General features: G+C 47.6%; 1 protein-coding gene across 2 annotated transcripts in view; it reads right to left on the bottom strand.

Moving 5' to 3' along the window:
* Nucleotides 1–21896, bottom strand: part of DNAH10 (dynein axonemal heavy chain 10) — a 176780-nt gene that overhangs the window by 33208 nt on the left and 121676 nt on the right. For both annotated transcript variants that reach the window (XM_050747794.1, XM_050747793.1), the window contains exons 50-56: nucleotides 21549–21716; nucleotides 19562–19750; nucleotides 13753–13924; nucleotides 8283–8486; nucleotides 6998–7078; nucleotides 3422–3619; nucleotides 2579–2740 (exon numbers count right to left, since the gene is read on the bottom strand). In XM_050747794.1, coding sequence (XP_050603751.1) covers nucleotides 2579–2740; nucleotides 3422–3619; nucleotides 6998–7078; nucleotides 8283–8486; nucleotides 13753–13924; nucleotides 19562–19750; nucleotides 21549–21716 — 1174 coding nt within the window. The remainder of the gene's footprint in view (nucleotides 1–2578; nucleotides 2741–3421; nucleotides 3620–6997; nucleotides 7079–8282; nucleotides 8487–13752; nucleotides 13925–19561; nucleotides 19751–21548; nucleotides 21717–21896) is intronic.

Genomic DNA, 21896 nt, shown 5'->3' with positions numbered 1-21896 from the left:
ACCTTCGGAACAGAAGAGCAGAAGAAAGGAAGCTGTCTGAGCTGTGAGCATGCCGAGGTGGGGGTGGGGCCAGCAGGAACAGAGCACAGAGGTAACAGGACCACCAGAGCTGGCTGGGAAGGAAGAGGGCTGGTACAGGCCTCGGGAACCTCAGGGTGGGGAGCAGCCTGCAAAGGGGTCCGGCCAAGCCAGGTGCTTGAGTCATGTTGAGGAGCAAAATGATGGGCTCTTTCAGCCAGGCAGGAGCACAGGCTGGAGGCTGGGGCAGGTGCTGAAGAGCCACCCTCAGGAGAAACAATTGTTTGCACCCCACCCTACCCTCTGCAGGACTTGTCAATGTATCCCATTCCTATGGCCACCATTGGTTTGGGCAAGGGCATGTGACTCAAATCTGTCCAATCACAGCCAATTCTGGGAGCTTTGTGGGAATGCATGGGAAAGAAGAGCCCTCTCTCCCCTGGGGATGCTGAGCTAATAGGATGCCAACCTCATGCGGGAGGCTCCCAAACTCTCAGCATGGACAGAGCCTGCTGCCTGAGATGAAGCCTAAACAGAAGACAGCAGAGCCAAGAAAGGGAAGGAAAGATTCCCACTGATACACTTGAGTCCTAGATCCAGCTGTGCCTGAAGCCAGGATGCCTCTGGAATCAATGCGTTTTCACTTTAGATTAAGCCACTTTGAGCTCAGTTTCCACCATTTGCAACCAAAATAGTCCTGATCGGGACAGGCAGCCTGGAAACAGAGATCCTAGATGAAGCTTCCTCCAAAATTCCAAGTGGGAGCAAGGTGACCCTGGACAAGGATGACGGCAATGGGGAAAGAAAAGCAACCACAGGTAGGAGAGGCACTAAACATGGGTGTGGCAAACAGGTCGTCCTCAGTACAAACTGCAGCCTGGGCACTGGGGGAGGGGCTCTCTTGGTTGTGAGCTTCTTCGAGGCAGGGGTTGAGTCTCATTCAGTTTCTAGCCCCCACTCTCCCTACCATGGTGCCTGCCATGAAGCTGAAGTCAGTGTCTGCTGATTGGACAGATGAATACATGGAATAACAGCTTCCTTCAAGACACTTCCAGTCTAGTTTTACATCTAAGGGGCCAGGAATGTATAGTTTTTTACATCTAGGGGGCCAGAAATATATAGTTTTTAAAAGACAGATCAAAGCAAAGTGCAGCTATGTGGGAACGAGGCATTTGATCAAAGTTCTGGTAGAAGAAACACGGATAGGAAGAGAGACGTGGTATGGATATTCTCAGCAGACCGAAGGGAGAGAAAGAGCAAATTACTGCAGGACTCACACGGGCATGAAGAGGTGATGCTGTGAGCAGGCGACAGGGTGTCATGGGAAATTAGGTGGGCAAGATGACATAGAGGGATTGATGGGACCCTTCATGGCCACAATGAGGACTCAGCATCAAAACAGGCAGCAGGGAGTTGCCACAGATTCCCGGGAAAGGATATCTATCGATTAAGTTGCTTTGGTTGCAAGCAACAGAAGCTAACAATGGTCGAGTTAAGAAAAATGTGAAATTGTTATAAGAAGACATGGTAGCTCACGGACATGGAAGATGCTGAAACACATAAACCAGGGGCGCCTCGGGGATCTGGGCTCGGTCACTGAATGCAGTCTCTTCACAGCACTGCCATGCAATAAATGAACACAAATAATCTTCAGTCTTTATGTTGGCTGACTGAAAATGTGCAGTCCCAGATAACTTCTAATTGGTCTGCCAGGGTTAGAATAATCCCATCCTGATGGCAGGCACTGGGAGTTGGGGAGAGGCAGTTTGCCAACACCAAGTTAGGGTGCTGTTGCCAGAGTGATGACAAATGGATCCCGTGCACAAGGCCGGGTGCAATGACAAAGGAACTGAACGGAGATGACACCTACAGCAACACAAACACACACCAGCAGCAGAAGGAAGAGGCAGGCAGGAATCTGAGAATGAGCTGGGGAGGGTACGCATCAGAAACCAGTGGCCCAACGACCTAGAGAGGAGGCTGAGAGGCCAGGCACAGAGCTGTGGGCTCCAGGAGCTGTCCTGTGCCAGGCATCGCAAGAGGGTAGAGTCGTCAAGAGCAGGACAGTGCAGGTGACACAGAGCCTTGGCCAGGAAGACCGAGGGAAGGAGCCCAAGAAAGAACCTTGAAACAGCTTCAAGGGGAGCCAAGAAAAGTCCCACATTGATGACGCCAAGGCTTAGGTCATTTCAACCCCACGAACTTAGTTCACCAGCCCATTGAGGGTCGAGTGACTTTTCCATTCCCTGGCACATCCTCAGGCTACCAGCGCAGGGGCCTACATAGGGTAGTGTCTCAGTGCTTATGAAAAGGGATGAGACTGGCTGGACACGAATTCAGAAAGGAACAGGAATTGCAGGGTCAGGATGGCACGCTTGGTGCCTACAAGCAGTTTCGCAGGGACGTCCCGGCAGAGCCCTGTCCTGCTAGGGGATGGGCTGCCCTGGCCCCCACCCTCACTCACCTACAGTGGTGTTGGGGATGGGCTGCCCTGGCCCCCATCCTCACTCACCTACAGTGGTGTGGGGGATGGGCTGCCCTGGCCCCGGCCCTTACCCACCTACAGCGGTGTTGACGGCGATCTCCTCCAGCAAGGCCTCGCAGGCGGCGGACTTCTCGGCCAGCACGATCTTCTGCTCGGCCAGCTTCTGGTTCAGCTCGTCCAGCTGGATGGTGGCCTCCTTCAGCTTGTCCAGTCCCCCGTCCAGACGCTTGCACTGAGCTGAGGAAAGAGGGCACCTATGTTCATTGTCGAGGTGGCCACTGTTCCCAACACAATCACTGGGATTTGCCTAACTTCAGCTTATCAAAACAAAACAAAACATTTTTACAAGATGGCACGTGTCTTTCGGTACCTCCACTGCCATACTGGGATGGCATCAGCCAAAATGAATATATATCTGAAAACAGTGCTTCCCTTGGCCAATAGCCAGAGCACTTTTTAAAACGCCCTGTCCAGCAGTGCATGCTGCTGCAGCAGACAATATCTCCAATGTGTGCCAGGCATGGTGGCTGCGCCTGTGGTCCCAGCTACTCAGGAGGCTGAGGTGGGAGGAGCACGTGAGCCCAGGAGGTCGAGGCTGCAGTGAGCCATGATTGCACCACTGCCCTCCAGCCTGGGAAACAGAGACCCTATCTCTAAGATAAAAAACAAAATGGAAACATTGCTAATGTGATGAAAACGTAAAGCTTCAAAGTCTATGACTCAACACTGAGAATAAAAACAAGGACATGCCAGGGTCCTACCCACATGAAAGAATTGCTCCAAGACGCAAAATCCGAGATGTGCTTCGCTTGGCCTCAATACTGAAGATGGCTGATCTTACTAAAGAAAAGATCAGCGTTGGAATCCTTACCATAAATAAGAATGACCTCTGTCAACCACCCCATCCCCCAGGCTTACCTATATTATACTGAGTTTTCTCATCCAGCAATTTTGAATAGGTGTGAATAAAATCAAGGTAGTTCTTGGGAGTGACATAGTTGCTGCGCCTCAATTTCTGTAGAAACTGTTTGCTGTAGTGACCCACGGACTGGTGAACCAAAACAACATGCTTTACCACATTTTCTATATTTTCTGCCGGGATCATTGGATTACGCCCTGAAGAGGAAGGAATAAAAAATGTATTTTTCTTTTCTCTCTTTCCTCCTTTCTTTCTTTCTCTCTTTTTTTTTTTTTTTTTTTTTTTGACACAGGCTCTCACTCTCTTGCCCAGGCTGGAGTGCAGTGGCGTGATCATGGCTCACTGCAGCCTCCATCTCCCGGACAGAGGTGATCCTCCCACCTCAGCCTCCCAAGTAGCTGGGACTACAGGCATGGGCCACCATGCCTGGGTAATTTTTTGTATTATTTTGTAGAGGCAAGGTTTCACCCATGTTGCCCAGGCTGGTCTCAACTCCTGAGCTAAAGCGATCGGCCCACCTCAGCCCCACAAAGTGCTGGGATTACAGGTGTGAGTCACCGCACCCGGCCATGCTTAAGAAAGGAAAACAGTGGCTCTTCAAAGAGTCAAATATAAAATTGTTATACGACTCAACAATTCCACTCCTAGGTATATACCCCAAATAACTGAAAAACAGGGACTCAAATGAATTCTTGTATGCCAATGTTTACTGTAGACTATCACAATAGCCACAAGGTGGAAAGGTCCCAAGCGTCCAGCAGTAGAGGAATGGGTGAACAAAATGTATCCTATCTATACCGGGGATAGTATTCACTTGTAAAAGGAATGAAGTTCCGATGCTGAAACATGGATAAGCCCCAAAAACATGATGCTAAGTGAAAGATGCCAGACACCAAAGGACAAATACTGCATGATTCCACATACACGAACCCTCTCTAGAATAGGCAAATTCATACAGACAGAAAGTAGATTCGAGGTTGCCAGGGGCTGGAGGGAGGGGCGGCGGGGAGCTAGTGTTTAATGGGTACAGAGTTTCAGTTTGGGATGATGAAAAAGTTTTGGCGACAGATAGTGGTGTTGGTTTCACAACATTACGAATGTGATTAGTGCCACATGAACATTTCAAAATGCTTAAAATGGAACGTGTTAGGTTACATATATTTTACTGTGATAAAAAAAAGATGCTAAAGTTTTTAATAGGACAAGAAAAGAACAGCTATCACTTATTGGTGGCTTTTCAGGACCACAGCAGTGATCCATGCCAATCCTTTTTTGTTTGTTTGTTTGTTGTTTTTGGTTTTTGAGACAGGGTTTTACTCTGTTGCCCAATTCCTTCCCTACTGTTAGGAAGCCCTGTCTTCCTTTAGGGAAGACAAGACGCCACGGCAGAAGAGCCTTGGGTTTCAGAAGCAATCACCACCTCTGTCTCTGCCCGTTGCCCTCCCCGCCCGCCCAGGGGCTGGTGGGATTGTTCAGTTACCACCACTGGATGACACCCAGCACATACTGGCAAGGGTGGGCCTTCCTATACACCCGCTGAAAGAATTAATGATGGCTTCCAGTGGCAAGATCACATCACCTAGATTATCTGATAGGCTGTTAAATGCATTCAGCTCAAAGCAGAGACTGTCTCACGTTAAAATGAAGGAAGGAAAGACAGATTGAAAGTACCGATTAATCCAGATTCTGCAGAGCTGGTCTTGTTATTCCGGGGTTAGCAAAACACAGCCCCAGGGCCTATTTTACAGTGTGCAGGAAAAACTGTGCCTCACAAATACCTGTGCCTTTGGGCATAGTCACCTCAATTCCAGGCAATATATTCTCCCTCTCTCTCTCTCTCTGTCTCTCTCTGTGTGTGTGTGTGTGTGTGTGTGAGAGAGAGAGAGAGAGAGAGAGAGAGAGGGGTCTCACTCTGTTTCCCAGGATGGAGAGCAGTGGCACGAACTCGGCTCACTGCAACCTCTGCCTTCTGGGCTCAAGCAATTCTCATGACTCAGCCTCCTGAGTAGCTGGGATTACAGGCGCCCGCCACCACACCCGGCTAATTTTTGTATTTTTAGTAAATATGGGGTTTCACCATTTTGCCCAGGCTGGTCTCAAACTCCTGGGCTCAAGTGATCCATCCACCTCGGCCTCCCAAAGTGCTGGGATTAGAGGTGTGAGCCACTGCACCCGGCCTCCAGGGAGTATATCCTAAGGAAAAAGAGTTCTAAGCAAATTCTAGGCAGCATTATTTATGATGCTGGAACACTGAATACTGAAAGCAAACACAAGCACTTCACACGTGAAAATGGCAAATACACCTCTGAGAACAAGCGTACATCTGTATCGGGGCTGGCCAACTACAGGCCAAAGGACAAACCCAGCCCACCCCGTTTTTGTAAATAAAATATAGCCATAGCGATTCATTTACATTTTGTCTGTGACTGCTTTCATGATAACATGGCAGAATTGCGTAGCTGCGAAAAAGCTGTAAATATTTACCATCTGGACCTGAGATATGTCATCAGAAAAGAGTCATTCTCTTGGCCCCTTTTCCCCTAAAACTGCATTATGATTAAAGTTATGATTTCTTCTTATATATAGGAATATTTATTTATTTATTTATTATTGAGTACAGATTTATAAGGTTGAAACTATTTTCAAGGTTACCCAGTGTCATTCCTCATAAATCTGCTCAAGTCAGGTCCAAAGAAAAAGATGTTCCCTGAAGACAGACTTCCTTTCTTCTTCAAAGATTAAAATTAATATCCGGCCGGGCGCAGTGGCTCAAGCCTGTAATCCCAGCACTTTGGGAGGCCGAGACGGGCGGATCACAAGCTCAGGAGATCGAGACCATCCTGGCTAACACGGTGAAACCCCCTCTCTACTAAAAAATACAAAAAACTAGCCGGGCGAGGTGGCGGGCGCCTGTAGTCCAGCTACTCGGGAGGCTGAGGCAGGAGAATGGCGTAAACCCGGGAGGTGGAGCTTGCAGTGAGCTGAGATCCGGCCACTGCACTCCAGCCTGGGCAACAGAACGAGACTCCGTCTCAAAAAAAAAAAAAAAAAAATTAATATCCAAGGCCTTAGGTGTTTGAAACGCTAGAAATGAGAAAGCAGAATGTTTGCTGAATTGTCCTTGGAGCATTCTTTGGGTAGAGGCCAGCATATGTTTTCTACAAAGAGCCAAACAGTACTCATACAGTCTCTGTTGCAATTATTCAGCTTTGCAGTTGTAGCATAAAAGCAGCCGGAGACAATATGTTAATTAATGAGTGAGTCTGTGTACCAATAAAACTTTATTTACTAAAACAAGGGGCCAACTAGACAGCAGACCATGGTTTTGCCAACGGCTGCTGTGGAGAACACCTAATCAATTTTTATCCTAAATTGTCCTTGTTAGGTCTCCTGAAATGTCTTTGGGCTAAAACACCAAATATAAACCAAAAACATACTAACAAAATTGAAAGCCATTTGTTACCATAGGGTTTTCCAGTGAAGAAATCTACAAGACCAGAATTCAAAGTCAGAGAAGTGATAATAAATTGCTTTGTTGTATCAATAATGTAGTTCCCATAACAGCTGTGACTTACCTAGAAATGACTTTGCAACCGCATGGAGGGCTTGGGGAGGCCAGGGCATGAACCAGTCAATACCAGTGTTATTTACCATACCTTGAAAGGAAAGAGAGATTAAAAAGATGCTCCTGGCCTGGGCAATGTGGCAAGACCCTGTCTCTATAAAAAATACAAAAATCAGGGCTGGGTGTGGTAGTTCACACCTGTAATCCCAGCACTTTGGGAGGCCAAGGCGGGTGGATCATTTGAGGTCAGGAGTTCAAGACCTGTCTGGCCAACATGGCAAAACTCCATTTCTACTAAAAATACAAAAATTAGCCGGGCAGTAGTGGTGTGCACCTGTAATCCCAGCTACTCAGGAGGCTGAGGTGGGAGAATCACTTGAACCCAGGAGGCGGAGGTTGTGGTGAGCCGAGATCGCACCACAGAACTCCAGTCTGGGCAACAGAGTGAGACCCTGGCTCAAAGAAAAGAAAATCAGCCAGGCAGCGTGGTGGTGTGCGCCTATAGTCCCAGCCACTAGGAAGGCTGAGGTGAGAGGCTCACTTGAGCCCAGGGGGTCGAGGCTGCAGTGAGCTATGATGGTGCCACTGCACTCTAACCTGGGTGACAGAGCAAGACTCTGTCTCAAAAAAAAAAAAGAAAGAAAGAAAAAAGGATGTTCACTCTGCAACCCGGAGACACTCAAGAACATGGATGCCATCTACAATAGCCAACAAGTTGGTGAATAAGCCAGATGTGTCCAAATCTAGTTCATCAAAAGCAGAGTTTCTCACCGTTGGCACTATTGACACGTGAGCTCTAATCCTTTGTGGCAGGGGCTGGCTGTGCACTGTAGGATGCTTCGCAGCATCCCTGGCTTCTACCCAGTAGATGCGAGTACTACATTGCACGCTCCCTGGAGGTGTGATGACCAAAAATGTCTCCAGGCATTGCCAAGAGTCTCCTGGGAGACAACCTCCCCCGCCCCTGCCCCACCCATTAGGAACCTCTGCTCTAAAGGATGGCATGTGGCTGGTGGAATTTTCCGAAATGGAAGGAAGCGGGGAGCCACCCTCCACACACTGCGGGCCTCGCACGCAGGAGCGTGGGCACATCCTCCTGTCAGAGGGACATCATCCACGCCCACTGGCATGGATGGGGCAGTGAGCCCCAAGCTACAGTGCAGAGCCCACATTTCCACCTAATGGCCATGCCTTGTTTTGCTTTGCTGGGGGAACCTCTAGAGGTGTGGACAGACCCTCAGCCACACACCCTGCCAAAGCAGGGGAAATGGGTTCTCAGGCTCCACCACGGGTACCTGGGAAGTTTCTGCACCAGGTCCTCAGGGTGTCCCCCACTGGCGACATGCCCAGGACAATGTGCAGGTTATTTGCACTTTTGTTCACGAAGTACTGCCACACGGACTCCTTGGCCGGCCCCATGCCTTGCTTCAGAGCTTCCTGTCCAATCTGACTCAGGATAGACTCCTTCTCCTCTTCAGGGAAAAGCGCAGGTACAATTCCTGGAAAAGGAAGACATGCTGATGATCTCTGAGTCCTAGGGTCACGACCTCTCTAGGCGCTGACTGAAGTGATGGAAGGTGTGGAAACAGCCGCAGGTGCCTAGTCCAGAGAGCAGCGTGTGGGCCTGACTTGAGACCCGAGGCTTCCTGCCGCCTCATGGGAAGCCCTTAGAGCTGTCTGTCAAATGGGGATCCTAGATGCTGCCAGCTCACCTGGGAGGATGAACGTGAGCATCACAGGTGAGCATACAGAGCATGAGGAAGCCTCACTTGCCTGTAACTCGGAAGCAGGGATTCTCAGCTGGGATTTACCCCCAGGAAATACTGGGCAATGTCTGGAGATATTTCTGCTTGTTGCAACTTGGCAGGGAGATTGCTACTGGCATCTAATAGGTCAAGGCCAGGGATGCTGCTGAACGTCCCAGAGTGCCTAGGAGAGCCCCACCACAAGAACAACCCAGACCCAAATGTCAATAGCACGTGGTCAAGAAACCCTGGCTACGTGGACTTCTTCTTTCCTATGTCTACAATGTTCCAAATTATGTAATATATTTTAACGCCATCTCTGACGTTCTCCTGTGCAGGGAAGAGTTAACGTGGCAGGCCACAGCTGCTCACCTCTGAACGGTCCACTTACCAGGTGGGCCCAGAGCTGGCACCTGGGAACTTAGATTCCTGAAGGGCTTTCTCCCCGATTCACTGATAAGAGTGGCCCAACATGGGATGTGGTTTGGACCTGTGTCCCCACCAAATCTCATGTCGAATTGTAATCCCCAGTGTTGGAGGTGGGGCCTGGTGGGAGGTGACTGGATCATGGGGTCAGATTTCTCATGAATGGTTTAGCTCCATCCCCTTGGTGCTGTTCTTGTGAGCGTGAGTGAGTTCTCATGAGATCTGGTTGTTTGAAAGTGCGTAGCCCCTCCCCTAGCCTTGCTCCTACTCTGGCCATGGGACGTGCCTGCTCCCCCTTCACCTTCTGCCGTGACTGTAAGTTTCCTGAGGCCTCCCCAGAAATCAGCACCATGCTTCCTGTACAGCCTGCGGCACTGTGAGCCACATAAACCTTTTCTTTATAAATTATCCAGTCTAAGGTATTTCTTTATAGCAAGGCAAGAACAACCTAGCCATTGTGTATGTTGTTGTATACACTGCTTGTGTATGCAACATATTCTGTGCTGACTACCCGCTTTCCCTCTGGGCATCCAGGATTTTGGCACATGCCAGGTAGAGTTGCCTACATGAGCACCCCAAGAAAATCCCAGAGCACTGAGTCTCCAACTAGCTCCCCTGGTGGGCAGTACTTCACAGAGTTGCCACAACTCGATGTTGGGGGATTAAGCGTGTCCTGTGTGACTCCCCGGGGAGAGGACTCCGAGGCTTCAGACTGGTCTTCCCCAGGGTCCCCCATGTGCCTTTTCCCGCTGCTGATGTTGCTCTGTGTCCTTTTGCTGTAATGACTCACAGTCGTGAGCAGGACCACATGCTGAGTCCTGCGAGTCCTCCCAGCGAGTCACAGAGCTGGGATGGTCTTGGGGATCTTCGACACCGTTCCCAAGACTGCGAGAGACAAAGAGGAACAAGGGCAAGGCCACGTGACGACGAAGACAGGGATAGGAGTGCTGTGCCTACAAGCCAAGGAACACTAAAGACTCAGCAGCCACCAGCAACACAGATTCCCCCACCCAGAGCTCAGAAGGAACAGGCTCTGCCAACACCATGATCCTGGGCTCCTGGCCTCCAGAACTGTGAGAGTAGATTTCTGTTGTTTTAAACCACCCAGTTCGTGGCACTTTGTGACGACAGACCCAGCAAACTAATCCACTATGCGACATCACATTCACACATTGCTCACCTAGTACAGCAAACTCAACACGCTGCCAATGCCACAAGCCCAGACCTGGTCTTCCTCATCTCGGCGAATGGAAGCACTGATCACTCGCTCTGCCAGAAACCTGGGAGTCGCCCTTGATACCCACCCCCCCCCCACCTACATCCAAATCCATCCAAGTCCTGTTGGCTCTGCCTCCCGAATACCTCGTGAATCCACCCGCTTCTCTCTGTCCCCAGAGCCCCACCCTCCTCCAATCACTGTCACTTCCTGCCTACACTGCAGGGGTAGCTCCAAACTGGACACCTCTCCCATTCCTGTTCCCCTCTAATCTAGTCCCCACGGGCCACTGGAGGGATCTTTTAAAAACAAATTTTAGCTGGGCGCAGCCTTGGTCCCCTGCCTGAGCCCCAAAGACTCCCCTGTTAGATATCAGACCATCCGGCAGGTACTCGCCAGGGGCCCTTTTGGCCCAACTGTGATCAGCAGTCAGTCAACAAATGCCGCCACACCTGTAATCCCAACACTTTGGGAAGCTGAGGCAGGAAGAACACTAGAGCCCAGGAGTTCAAGACCAGCCTGGGCAACACAGCAAGACCCCATCTCTTTAAAAATTTTTTTAATTAGCTGGCTTTGGTGGGATGCACCTGTAGTCCCAGCTACTTGAGAGGCTGGGACAGGAAGATAGTGTAAGTCCAGGAGTTGGAAGCTACGATGACCTATAATCATGCCGCTACATTCTGGCCTGGGCAACAGAGCAAGACCCTGTCTCTGAAATAATTAATTAAATAAAAAAATTAAAAACCCATAAATCTAGACTACATCATTGCACCGAGAATAAAATCTTATCTCCTATAAATGACCCACAAGGTTCCACGTCACAGACCCCTCCACCCCATCCCGATCCCTGCACAACAGCTCCATAAAGGTGTCCATGGCATCCTAAGTCCAGGAACCTGCCAACAGGTTTCCTTATGTTTCCTGCAAAAAGGACTTTGTGGATGTAACGCGATCAAGGATGGTGAGATGCGGCAAATGCTCTTGATTATCCAGGTGGGCTGGAGACAATCACAGGGGTCCTTACAAGAGAGAAGCAGCTGAGTTTGCATCAGGATGACAGAAGCAGATACTGGAGGGATGCAAGCCAAGGAGCCACGATAGGGTGGCCTGAAGCAGTTGGAAGACGCAGGGAAACAAAGTCTCCCCAGGAAGCTCTGGAAGGAACCAGCCCTGCCAACACCCTGATTTTAACCCCTTAACACCCTTTTCTGATTTCTGACCCCCAGGCGCCTGAGGTAATAAATCTGTGCTGTTTGGGGAAATTTGCTACAGCGACCACAGGGAGTGTGACCATACACCACCTCTGAGGCCTCGGCTGAAAAGTCTACAGTGACGCCTTCCCTGTCAGCCCTGAGATGGCTCCTGCCCACACTCTCTCACAGCACCTCCCCTTTGCTCTCGTGACACTTGCCACAACCTGCCATTGCTGTATCTGTTTGTATATTTGTTGTTGTCGTTAACCAGCCCACTCACACGCTGAAATGTAAGCTCCAAGGAGAGCAGAGGTCATGACCGTCTTATTCCCTACCAAACCCAGCGTCTGGAATAAACACTGTGGAATAAATCCAGGTGGATGACACAATCCCTCCTCTCAAGGAGCCGACAACCCACTGAAACGGAAGTGACTTAAAACACAATGATCAAAATGCAGCAAATATACACTTAAAATGTTGTGCATTTCCCTGTACATAATTTTTACATCAAAAGAAAACACTAAACAAAACTTGAACTCTACATAGTGTCACACAGAAGCATTTAGCGGGGAGAGTAGTGACATGCAATTGACTTTGAAAGCATCTAAAAATGAGATGGGTAGAAACAGGGAAGGAAAGCTGTTTACATGTGTGACAAAGCAAGTGCAGTAAGACGTGAATGGAGGGATCTAGATGGCATGCCGGCAGATGTTCACAGAAAAAATTCGTTCAGCCTCACTGTTATGTTAGAGATTTTTTTATAGTAAACGCTGGGAGGCTAGGGCTCAATGAATAATAAGGCAATATAATAACGAATGTGGTCAGGTCCTGAAACAAATAAGCAATCAATGAAATAGGTCCCTGGGAAAGAAAAGAGGACCCTGGAAGCCATTAGGCCAGGCAAAGTCAGCAGGGATCTTTGCAGGGCCCCAGGGCAGACAAGATAACAACACAGTAAAGGGGTTGTGAGCACGGCTAAGATGTTAAAAGTCCTGTGTTCAAGTCCCACCTCAGTGCCTTCCCAGCAAGGTGCCCTTGGATAAGGTAGGTGGCACCTCCTGGGGCAGCCATGACTAATTACCACAAAGCGAGTGGCTTAAGACAAGAAATACAGACACCGACTGTCTTGCAGTTCTGGAGGCCTGAAATCAAGGTCTCAGGGTAACCTGCCAAAGGCTCCAGGGGAAAAATCCTTCTTTGCCTCCTCTGGCTTCCAGTGGCTCCAGGTATCCTGTGGCTTGTGGGAATCTTTACGGGACCTTATTCTCTGTGTCTTCAATCTCCCTCTGCCTTCTCTTACAAGGACAGCTGTCGCTGGATTTAGGACCCACCCTAAATCCAGGAAGGCATTTCAAGACCTTTAATTTAATTACATCTGCAAAGACTCTTTTTCTTACAAAGGTCTTATTCACAAGTTCCAGGGGCTTAGGACCAAGATGTGTCTTTCGGGGGGCCACCATTCAGCCTTCGACATTCAGCCTTCTACATTCAGCCCTCTACAGGGGCCTCAGTTTCCTCAGCTGTGATATGTGCCTTCCCTAATAGGTTTGATTGTTTTTCAGTTGTTTTTGTTTTTGTTTTGTTTTGTTTTTTGAGACAGGATCTCACTCTGTTGCCCAGGCTGGAGTGCAATAACATGATCATGGCTCACCACAGCCTCAACCTCCCAGGCTCAAGCAATCCTCTTGCCTCAGCCTCCTGAGTAGCTGGGGCTACAGGCTCATGCCATCATGCCTGGCTAACTTTTTAAAAATACTTTTGTAAAGACGGGGTCTCAAACTCCTGGGCTCAAGCCATCCTCCCTCCTTGGCCTCCTAGAGTGCTGGGATCACAGGCGGGAGGCACCACACTCGGCCTCTCATCAGGTTTTTGTGGAGACAGGAATGCATGATGCACACTTAGCACGGCCCAGGGCACAGCCAGACGCCCAGACACCACCTGTTCTTACTGCAAGGGCACTGCCATCATCGCAGACGGAGAGAAGGGGGCACACTTGGCAGACTCCAGGACAGGAGGAGCCAAGGAAGATAATGAGACCCATCTCAGGGGCCCACTGTGAGGGAGGAACAGGGACACCTGGACAGGGCTGCCCACAGAGTCTGGAGGTGGTAACTGCTGAAGAAAGCGACCTCCCTTCAGAGCTGAGCAGGGAGCTGGCCACAGCGGGCACCAGCCTTGGCTGTACCTGAGGTCAGCATGTTGTTGATGAGCTCCAGGAAGCCTTCCTCGGCCACGTGGGCATCCGTGAACAGAAAGATCATCGCTTTGTTCTCGATCCCGAGTTTCAAATAGAGGCTCTTCAGGTCTTCCCGGAAATTGTTCTCCGAGTAGCCTCGGCTCAGCAGGATCTCAAATACCTGTAACACAGACATGGAGCACACGGGCGTCACCATCACCAGCCTCCCTTCCCTGCAGGCTCTGGGGCAGGGATGCTGGAGGAGAGTGCAGAGGGCGTGGGTCTGTCCAAACTTGAGGAAGTGGGTCAGGAAAGAAGAGTCTGGAAGGGACTCCCTGTCGTGGAACAGGAGGGGGAAGCCCCATGAGCCTAGCCACAGAGGAAAGTGGGGAAGAATGCACCCCGAGGTGAGCGCCAGCCATATACTGCAGTTTACAGAAAATCAGACCCCATGGGAAGATGCACACAGGGAGAAACAAACAGGCACTTTAACTTCTTGACAGGAAATCAATGTACACACGAAATCGACGTCAATGTGAACAAGGACATAAGTTTAAAGCATGCTTTTTCGGCTCAAGTGTTTCTTTTCTCTCAGAAGTAGAAATTAAAACTTTCATTACAACCAGTGACTGTCAGAAACATGTCAGATTTCCAGGAACTGAGCTCTCTCTGTTCCCTACCTCCCTCAACCCTATGCATTGATACACATGCTTCACTCCCACTGTCACACACACAGTCACGCTCACACGGTCACACTCAGCCACACACTCTAGTGCACCCTGGCATGCACTAGAACACAAGCTCACACACACACACACACACGTGCGTGCACACACACCCACACGCACGGCAACCAGGAGACCTTCTGGCCAATAGACTCTGGTCTCTAGCTCTGCCTGTCGCCTGCAAACCTTCCTCACCCCTCCCAAGTGCAGCCGCCTCCCCTCCCCAGCAGCTCCTGGCACTACTCTCTGAACACCTGTTCTGACCCCACCACCCAACCCTCTCCACTTCCTCACTTCCTAGGGCCCAGACACAGCCCTGTGTGTTCTCAACCTCCTCCAGATCTCTGTCCCTCAGCATCCTCTCTGCTGTTCCTCGAGGCGCTACTTCAGGGGAAAATGCCTCAGATTTACCTGGACAAATCAACAGGGAAAACAAAACAAAACAAAACAAAAAATCTTTCTAGTGGGAAATGTCTTATCCTACAGAAAACTGTGGAAAACAATTGCAAAACAGTTACATTTTAATAATGAATGATTTCAATTATGTATTTCATCAAATTTAAAGGTAGATCAAGCATATTAGTTTTTCCCTTTTTTACAAATACCTCAAACAAAAGGCCAATATTTGTGAAATATTGGAAGCTGGATTCATTGAATGAGCTGTGATTGCTCTCCTATATAAAGAGTTCTCACAAATCAATAAGTATATAAAGAGGCAACTCACAAAAGAGAAAAGGTAAATGTCCAATGATTGTATAAAAGGATATTCAAACTTCACTATTAATTGGAGAAAGGGTCATTTAAACTGCAATATTTTCCACCTATAATCTTACCAAATATCAGAATGACAATATCCAGTATTGGCAAGAATATGTGAAAATAGACATTGCCAGTTTCATAAATTAGCATAATCCTTTGCGGTGGGGTGATTGGTTGTTAATAAAGACACTTTTTTCCTTTCCTTCTGTCCTGCATCCCCAGGTCCTTTCCACTCCAAGGAGGCAAGCTCCACATGAGTTTAGGTCCAACCTTTCCAGTGCAACAAAAGCCTTAAAAGAACATATACCCTTTAACCTGCCAATATACCAGTTTCTAAAGAAAGTGATCCTATGAAGATCCTATATTCAAAGATACACAAACAAAGGTGTTAATCACTGCACTGTTTGTAATAAGAAAACAAGGACAAACCTAATGCCCGCCATTGGAAATGGGTTATGTGTGGCATATCCAAACAATGGAATACTGTCCAATGTTTCCAAAGACAATGTAAATACATATTCATTGACTTGAAAAGAGGCAGTGATACAGTGGGGAAAAATTACATAAGTTACGTATAACATTAACCCATTGCTGGTAAGAAGGAAATATGTTTGTATATGAATGCACATATGGTCCCTGACTTCCTCTGGTTCAACTGAGAATTTTTTGACTTTGCCATGGTACAAAAGTACTACACTTTCAGCACACTTCTCAACTTACGATGGAGTCACATCCAGATTAAACCCATTGTAAGCTGAATATATAAATCAGAAGTGCATTTTCAGCTTATAATATTTTCAACTTATGATGCGTTTATTGAGACAGCCCTATTGTAAGTTGAAAAGTGTACATTATTCCGTTGATTCCCAGACCAAAAATTAAAATAACAGAAAAAGAATTTTAAAAAGTAAAAGTATACACTAAAATGCTACTGGTGCCTAACAGTGGCGATCTTTAGGTGATGAAATTACAAATGGTCCTTATTTTCTTTTCTTTTCTTTTTTTTTTTTTTTTGAGAGGGAGTCTTGCTCTGTTGCCCAGGCTGTAGTGCAGTGGTTGGATCTCAGCTCACTGCAAGCTCTGCCTCCCGGGTTTACGCCATTCTCCTGCCTCAGCCTCCCGAGTAGCTGGGACTACAGGCGCCCGCCACCTTGCCTGGCTAGTTGGGTTTTTTTTTTGTATTTTTTAGTAGAGATGGGGTTTCACCGTGTTAGCCAGGATGGTCTCGATCTCCTGACCTCGTGATCCGCCCGTCTCGGCCTCCCAAAGTGCTGGGATTACAGGCTTGAGCCACTGCGCCCGGCCAGTCCTTATTTTCTTTAGACATTTCTCTATTGTTTGAATTGTTGCAGTGAGTATTATTCCATTTAGAGGGAGAGAAATGAGTGAGTCCATCACAATAGTGATTCTTACTCCGTTCAATGGACTGAATGTTTGTTCTCCCCACAAAAAAAAAAAAAAAAAAAAAAAAAAAAAAAAAAAAAATCATTTGTTGAAATCATAACCCCCAATGTGATGGTATTTGGAAGCTGGGCTTTTAGGAGGTGATTAGGTGATGAGGGTGGAGCCCTCACGAATGGGATTAGTGCCCTTATAAAAGGGATCCCAAAGACTTTTCTTGCTCTCATTCATCCATGTGAGGATGCCATGAGAAGCCAGACATTTGCAACCCAGGAGAGGGCCCTCTCTGGAGCCCGACCATGCTGGAACCCTGATCTTGGAATTCCCAGCCTCCAGAATGGTGAGAAATGAACGCCTGCTCTCCATGAGCCAGCCATTCTACTGCACTTTGTTACAACAGCCTGAACTGCCTAAGACTCTCTGTGGTAATGGCGATGATGCTGAGTTAAATCTGATTCCAGAAAACAGGCTGAAGACAAACAAGAAAGTCTGTGCAAAAGAATACCTCTTAGGTCACGAGTTAGAGACCAGCCTGGCCAACATGGTGAAACCCCGTCTCTACTAAAAATACAAAAGTTAGCCGGGCGTGGTGGCGTGTGCCTGTAATTCCAGCAACTCGGAAGGCTGAGGCTGGAGAATCGCTTGAGGCCGGGGAGGCAGAGATTGCAGTGAGCCGAGATCGCATCATTGCATTCCAGCCTGGGCAATGGAGCGAAACTCCATCTTGGGGGGGAAAAAACCTATTGCTTGCTAGGAGAAGGGTCATGAAAATGACCCTTTCGCAAGAAGTATCTTCTCTAAAGGTGGACTTATCAAAGGGGTCTGAGGTAGACGTGAGGGGTGGCCAAGTGTCTGAGAAGAACTGAGGCTGAATACAGATCCTGTCCTGTACCACACACCCAGAACAGGCACAGACAAAACTTCAGTCCATTGCACACAGTAAGAATCAGTATTGTTATGGATTCATTTCTCTCTCTCTAAATGGAATAATCCTCATTGCAACAATTCAAGCAATGCAGAAATGTCTAAAGAAAATAAAGATCGTCTGTAATTTCATCACCTAAAGACAGCCGCTGTTAGGTACTAGTTGCATTTTAGTGTACACTTTTCAGCTTAAGATGGGGTTACGTCTTGATAAATCCATTGTAAGTTGAAAATATTATAAGCATGCATGTGTATCATGCAACCAGAGGCAAAAACAGGCATTTTGGATAAAGGAAGACCCTAATAGTGGAAGAAGTCAGATATCAGAGAACTAATCAAGGGTCGGGGAGAAAAGGGTGAATCAGGAAGATGACTCTCTTCAAATTACATCTCAATGCACAGTGTCTGCTCCACTTCGAGAGGCCCCTTGTGGATGAGTTACATGTGCAACCTGCAAGGAGGTACCTGTACGATTCTAAGAACGGTGTGGACAAATGGGAACCTTCAGATGCTGCTGATAGGAATGGAAAATGGTGCAGCCACACCCTGGAGGTTCCTTAAACGATTAAACATAGAGTTATCATAGGACCCCGCAATTCGACTCGTAGGAGCGTACCCAAGAGCAATGCAAACTCACATCCACACAGAAACTTGTGCATGGAAGTTCACAGCAGCACTGTCCACAAAAGCCAACAGATGGAAACAACAAACAGGCCCAGCAGTGGATAAAGGAAACGTGGCATAGCCACATGAGCAACTCCTATTGGCAAAAAAAAATGAAATACCGATGCATGCTACAACGTGAACTTTGAAAGCATTGTGCTAAAAGAAAGACGCCAGACACAAAATACACACACACACTTTTCACATGAAAGTCTAGAATAGGAAGCCTCTAGAGACAGAAAGTAGATTAGTCATTAGTTGCTCAGGGCTCGATGAGGGGAGAGTGCAGAGATTAGGGCAGTGATCACTAAAGGGCATGGGATTTCTTTTTTTTGAAACCACAAAACGTTCTTTTTTTTTTTTTTTTTTTTTTTGACAGAGTCTCACTCTGTCTCCCAGGCTGGAGTGCTATGGCACAATCTCAGCTTACTGCAACCTCTGCCTCCCAGGTTCAAGTGATTCTCCTGCCTCAGCCTCTGAGTAATTGGGATTACAGATGCGTGCTACCATGCCTGGATAATTTTTTATTTTAGTAGAGATGGGATTTCACCATGTTGGCAAGGGTCACGAACTCTTGACCTCAAGTGACCCACCTGCCTCGGCCTCCCAAAGTGCTGGGATTACAGGTGTGAGCCACCGTGCCTGGCCGACACCACAGAAATGTTCTAAAGTAGACAGTGGTGCTGGTTGCACAGATCTGTGAATGTGCCAACAAGCACTGGCTTGTATGCTTTGAATGTGTGGATTGTATGGTCTTGAATTCGATCTCAGTAAAGCTGTTTAAAAATACAAGATTCTAAGATTAACCCAGATCTGTGTGTGCAGGCTGTGCAGATATGGCAGCCAGCAAATTGCCAGCCCCATATGATGGGTCCACTGAGGTTTGGGCCAAGCCCTCCCCATATGAACACACATCACCGTTCACAGGATTTGCTTGTATCTGACTTTCTAACTTGATCTGACATTCTCCATCCTAAAAACAAGACAATACAGATGGTCCCCGGCTTCGATGGTTCCACTTAGGATTTTTCAACTTTACGATGGGTTTATTGGGATATTAAATGCATTTTCAACTCACAATATTTTTGACTTATGAATAGTTTATCAGGATGTAACTCCATCCTAAGCCAAAGAACATCTGTACTTAGATGCTTTGGCTATTCAGTTAAAACATAGTAATATCACGCCAAAACCAAGAAACAATAGAACAAACCAAAACACCCATCTCTACACTCTATGAAAACATCATGTTATGATCTGCTGTGGATTGTTCCAATATGTACATGAACTACCAAACGCAGAAACTGGCATCATAAACCTGTTTCTGGGAGGGTGCGTGGACTGACCTCACAGCCGGCTGTGAAAGCAGCCAGCCTCGAAAGAGACTGCTTTCCTGAGCCCCCGACCCCGACCAGCAGGGCGTGGCCGTGGTCCATGCGGATGATACGGTGCACCCGGGTTAAATGCTCCAGAGCGTCGTCGAAGAGAACCAGGTTCATTTTGGTGTTGCTTTCATTATACTCTTCAAGAATTTCCTGCATTAAAAACAAAAAAAAGAAGTTAAAACCCAGCATGGTAGATTTTACAATCTATCCATCTGATAAAGGGCTAATATCCAGAACCCACAAAGAACTCAAACAAATTTACAAGAATAAAACGAACAACCCCATCACAAAGTGGGCAAAGGATATGAACAGACACTTCTCAAAAGAGGACATTTATGCAGCCAACAGACACACGAAAAAATGCCCATCATCACTCACCATCAGAGAAATGCCAATCAAAACCACAATGAGATACCATCTCACACCAGTTAGAATGGCCATCATTAAAAAGTCAGGAAACAACAGGTGCTGGAGAGGATGTGGAGAAATAGGAACACTTTTACACTGTTGGTGGGACTGTAAACTAGTTCAGCCATTGTGGAAGACAGTGTGGCAATTCCTCAAGGATCTAGAACTATTAATACCATTTGACCCAGCAATCCCATTACTGGGCATATACCCAAAGGATTATAAATCATGCTGCTATAAAGACACATGCACACGTATGTTTATTGCGGCATTATTCACAATAGCGAAGACTTGGAACCAACCCAAATGTCCATCAATGATAGACTGGATTAAGAAAATGTGGCACATATACACCATTGAATACTATGCAGCCATAAAAAAGGATGAGTTCATGTCCTTTATGGGGACATGGATGAAGCTGGAAACCATCATTCTCAGCAAACTCTCGCAAGAACAGAAAACCAAATACCACATGTTCTCACTCATAGGTGGGAAATGAACAATGAGACACAGGAAGGGGAACATCACACACAGGGGCCTGTTGTGGGGTGGGGGTAGGGGGGAGGTATAGCATTAGGAGATATACCTAATGTAAATGACGAGTTAATGGGTGCAGCACACCAATATGGCACACGTATACATATGTAACAAACCTGCACGTTGTGCACATGTACCCTAGAACTTAAAGTATAATAATTTTTAAAAAATAGAATTTAAAACCCAGCACAGTGGCTCATGCCTGTAATCCTAGCACTTTGGGAGGCTGAGGAGGGAGGATAACTTGAGCACAGGAGTTCGAGACCAACCTGGGCCATGGAGCAAGACTCTGTCTCTACAAAAATAAAAACAAAAACATTAGCTGGGCACGGTGATATGTGCCCATAGTCCCGGCTACTTGGGAGGCTGAGGCAGGAAGATCACTTGAGCCCAGGAGGTTGAGGCTGCAGAGAGCCGTGATCATACCACTGCACTGTGGCCTGTCTCTAAGTAAATAAATAAATAAATAATGTTTTAAAGGATCACTGGATTTTAAGAGACAGACTCCCTCCTTTTGTCCAGAGGAGATTAAGAATGGAAGAGAGATTTTTCTGAACATCTACAGTAGTTAAAATAATTAAACTGTTTGGGTCTCGGAGATTAATCTAGCTTTCACAATCAAGATTTCCATCTGCTGGGCTTTGACTGGCCAGCAGCGACCCAAAGCAGGTAACAAGGCTCATCTCATGAATTAAATGAAATGAATATCAAGGAATCAAACAAGTGGTTCCCAAACCTGGCTGTGCACCAGAATTGGGGACCCTCCATGGACCCAGTGCAGCAAATCTCACGGGGTAGCCCAGGAGTCTGTTTAACAATTTCTTAACGTCACTCCCAAGCATGCTGGATGTGGGAACCACTGGACCAGACACAAGTCCGTATTTCAAGCCCTCAGACAGAGCCACAGGCGTTAGGCTCCTGGGCACCCACGCCATGTTCAGCTCCTGCTTGGCCCATGCTCAGGAGAAAGCGAGCCCACGGACAGGGTGGGGCTCATCCCCACCTGGAACAGAGCCTTGGCTGCCTCGTAGTCCTGGATGTCTTCATAAATGCGTGGTTCTCCCTCGTGCAGAGCCATCCGGAAGTCTCCAAACAATATGGGATCCCTCATCACCACCTCCACGTCATCGTTAAAATGTTCCGTAACCAAATCACCTAAGTGCTGTTGTACCTTGAAACAGACGCCCACTTAAGGACCCAAACTCAACAACAGTACATGGGCTAAAACTTGTTAGGAACAGAGGATACACTATTATTATCTAAAATCATTTGCATTCTATTTTTTTTTCAGTTGCTGCAAGGTGCTTAATAACCAACCCACCCTCCTTTGCCCCATGGACCTCTCGTGCCT

Source organism: Macaca thibetana, chromosome 11, assembly GCF_024542745.1.
Source record: "Macaca thibetana thibetana isolate TM-01 chromosome 11, ASM2454274v1, whole genome shotgun sequence".
Taxonomy (NCBI): Eukaryota; Metazoa; Chordata; class Mammalia; order Primates; family Cercopithecidae; genus Macaca; species Macaca thibetana.
This window is presented reverse-complemented; position numbering and strand designations above follow the sequence as displayed.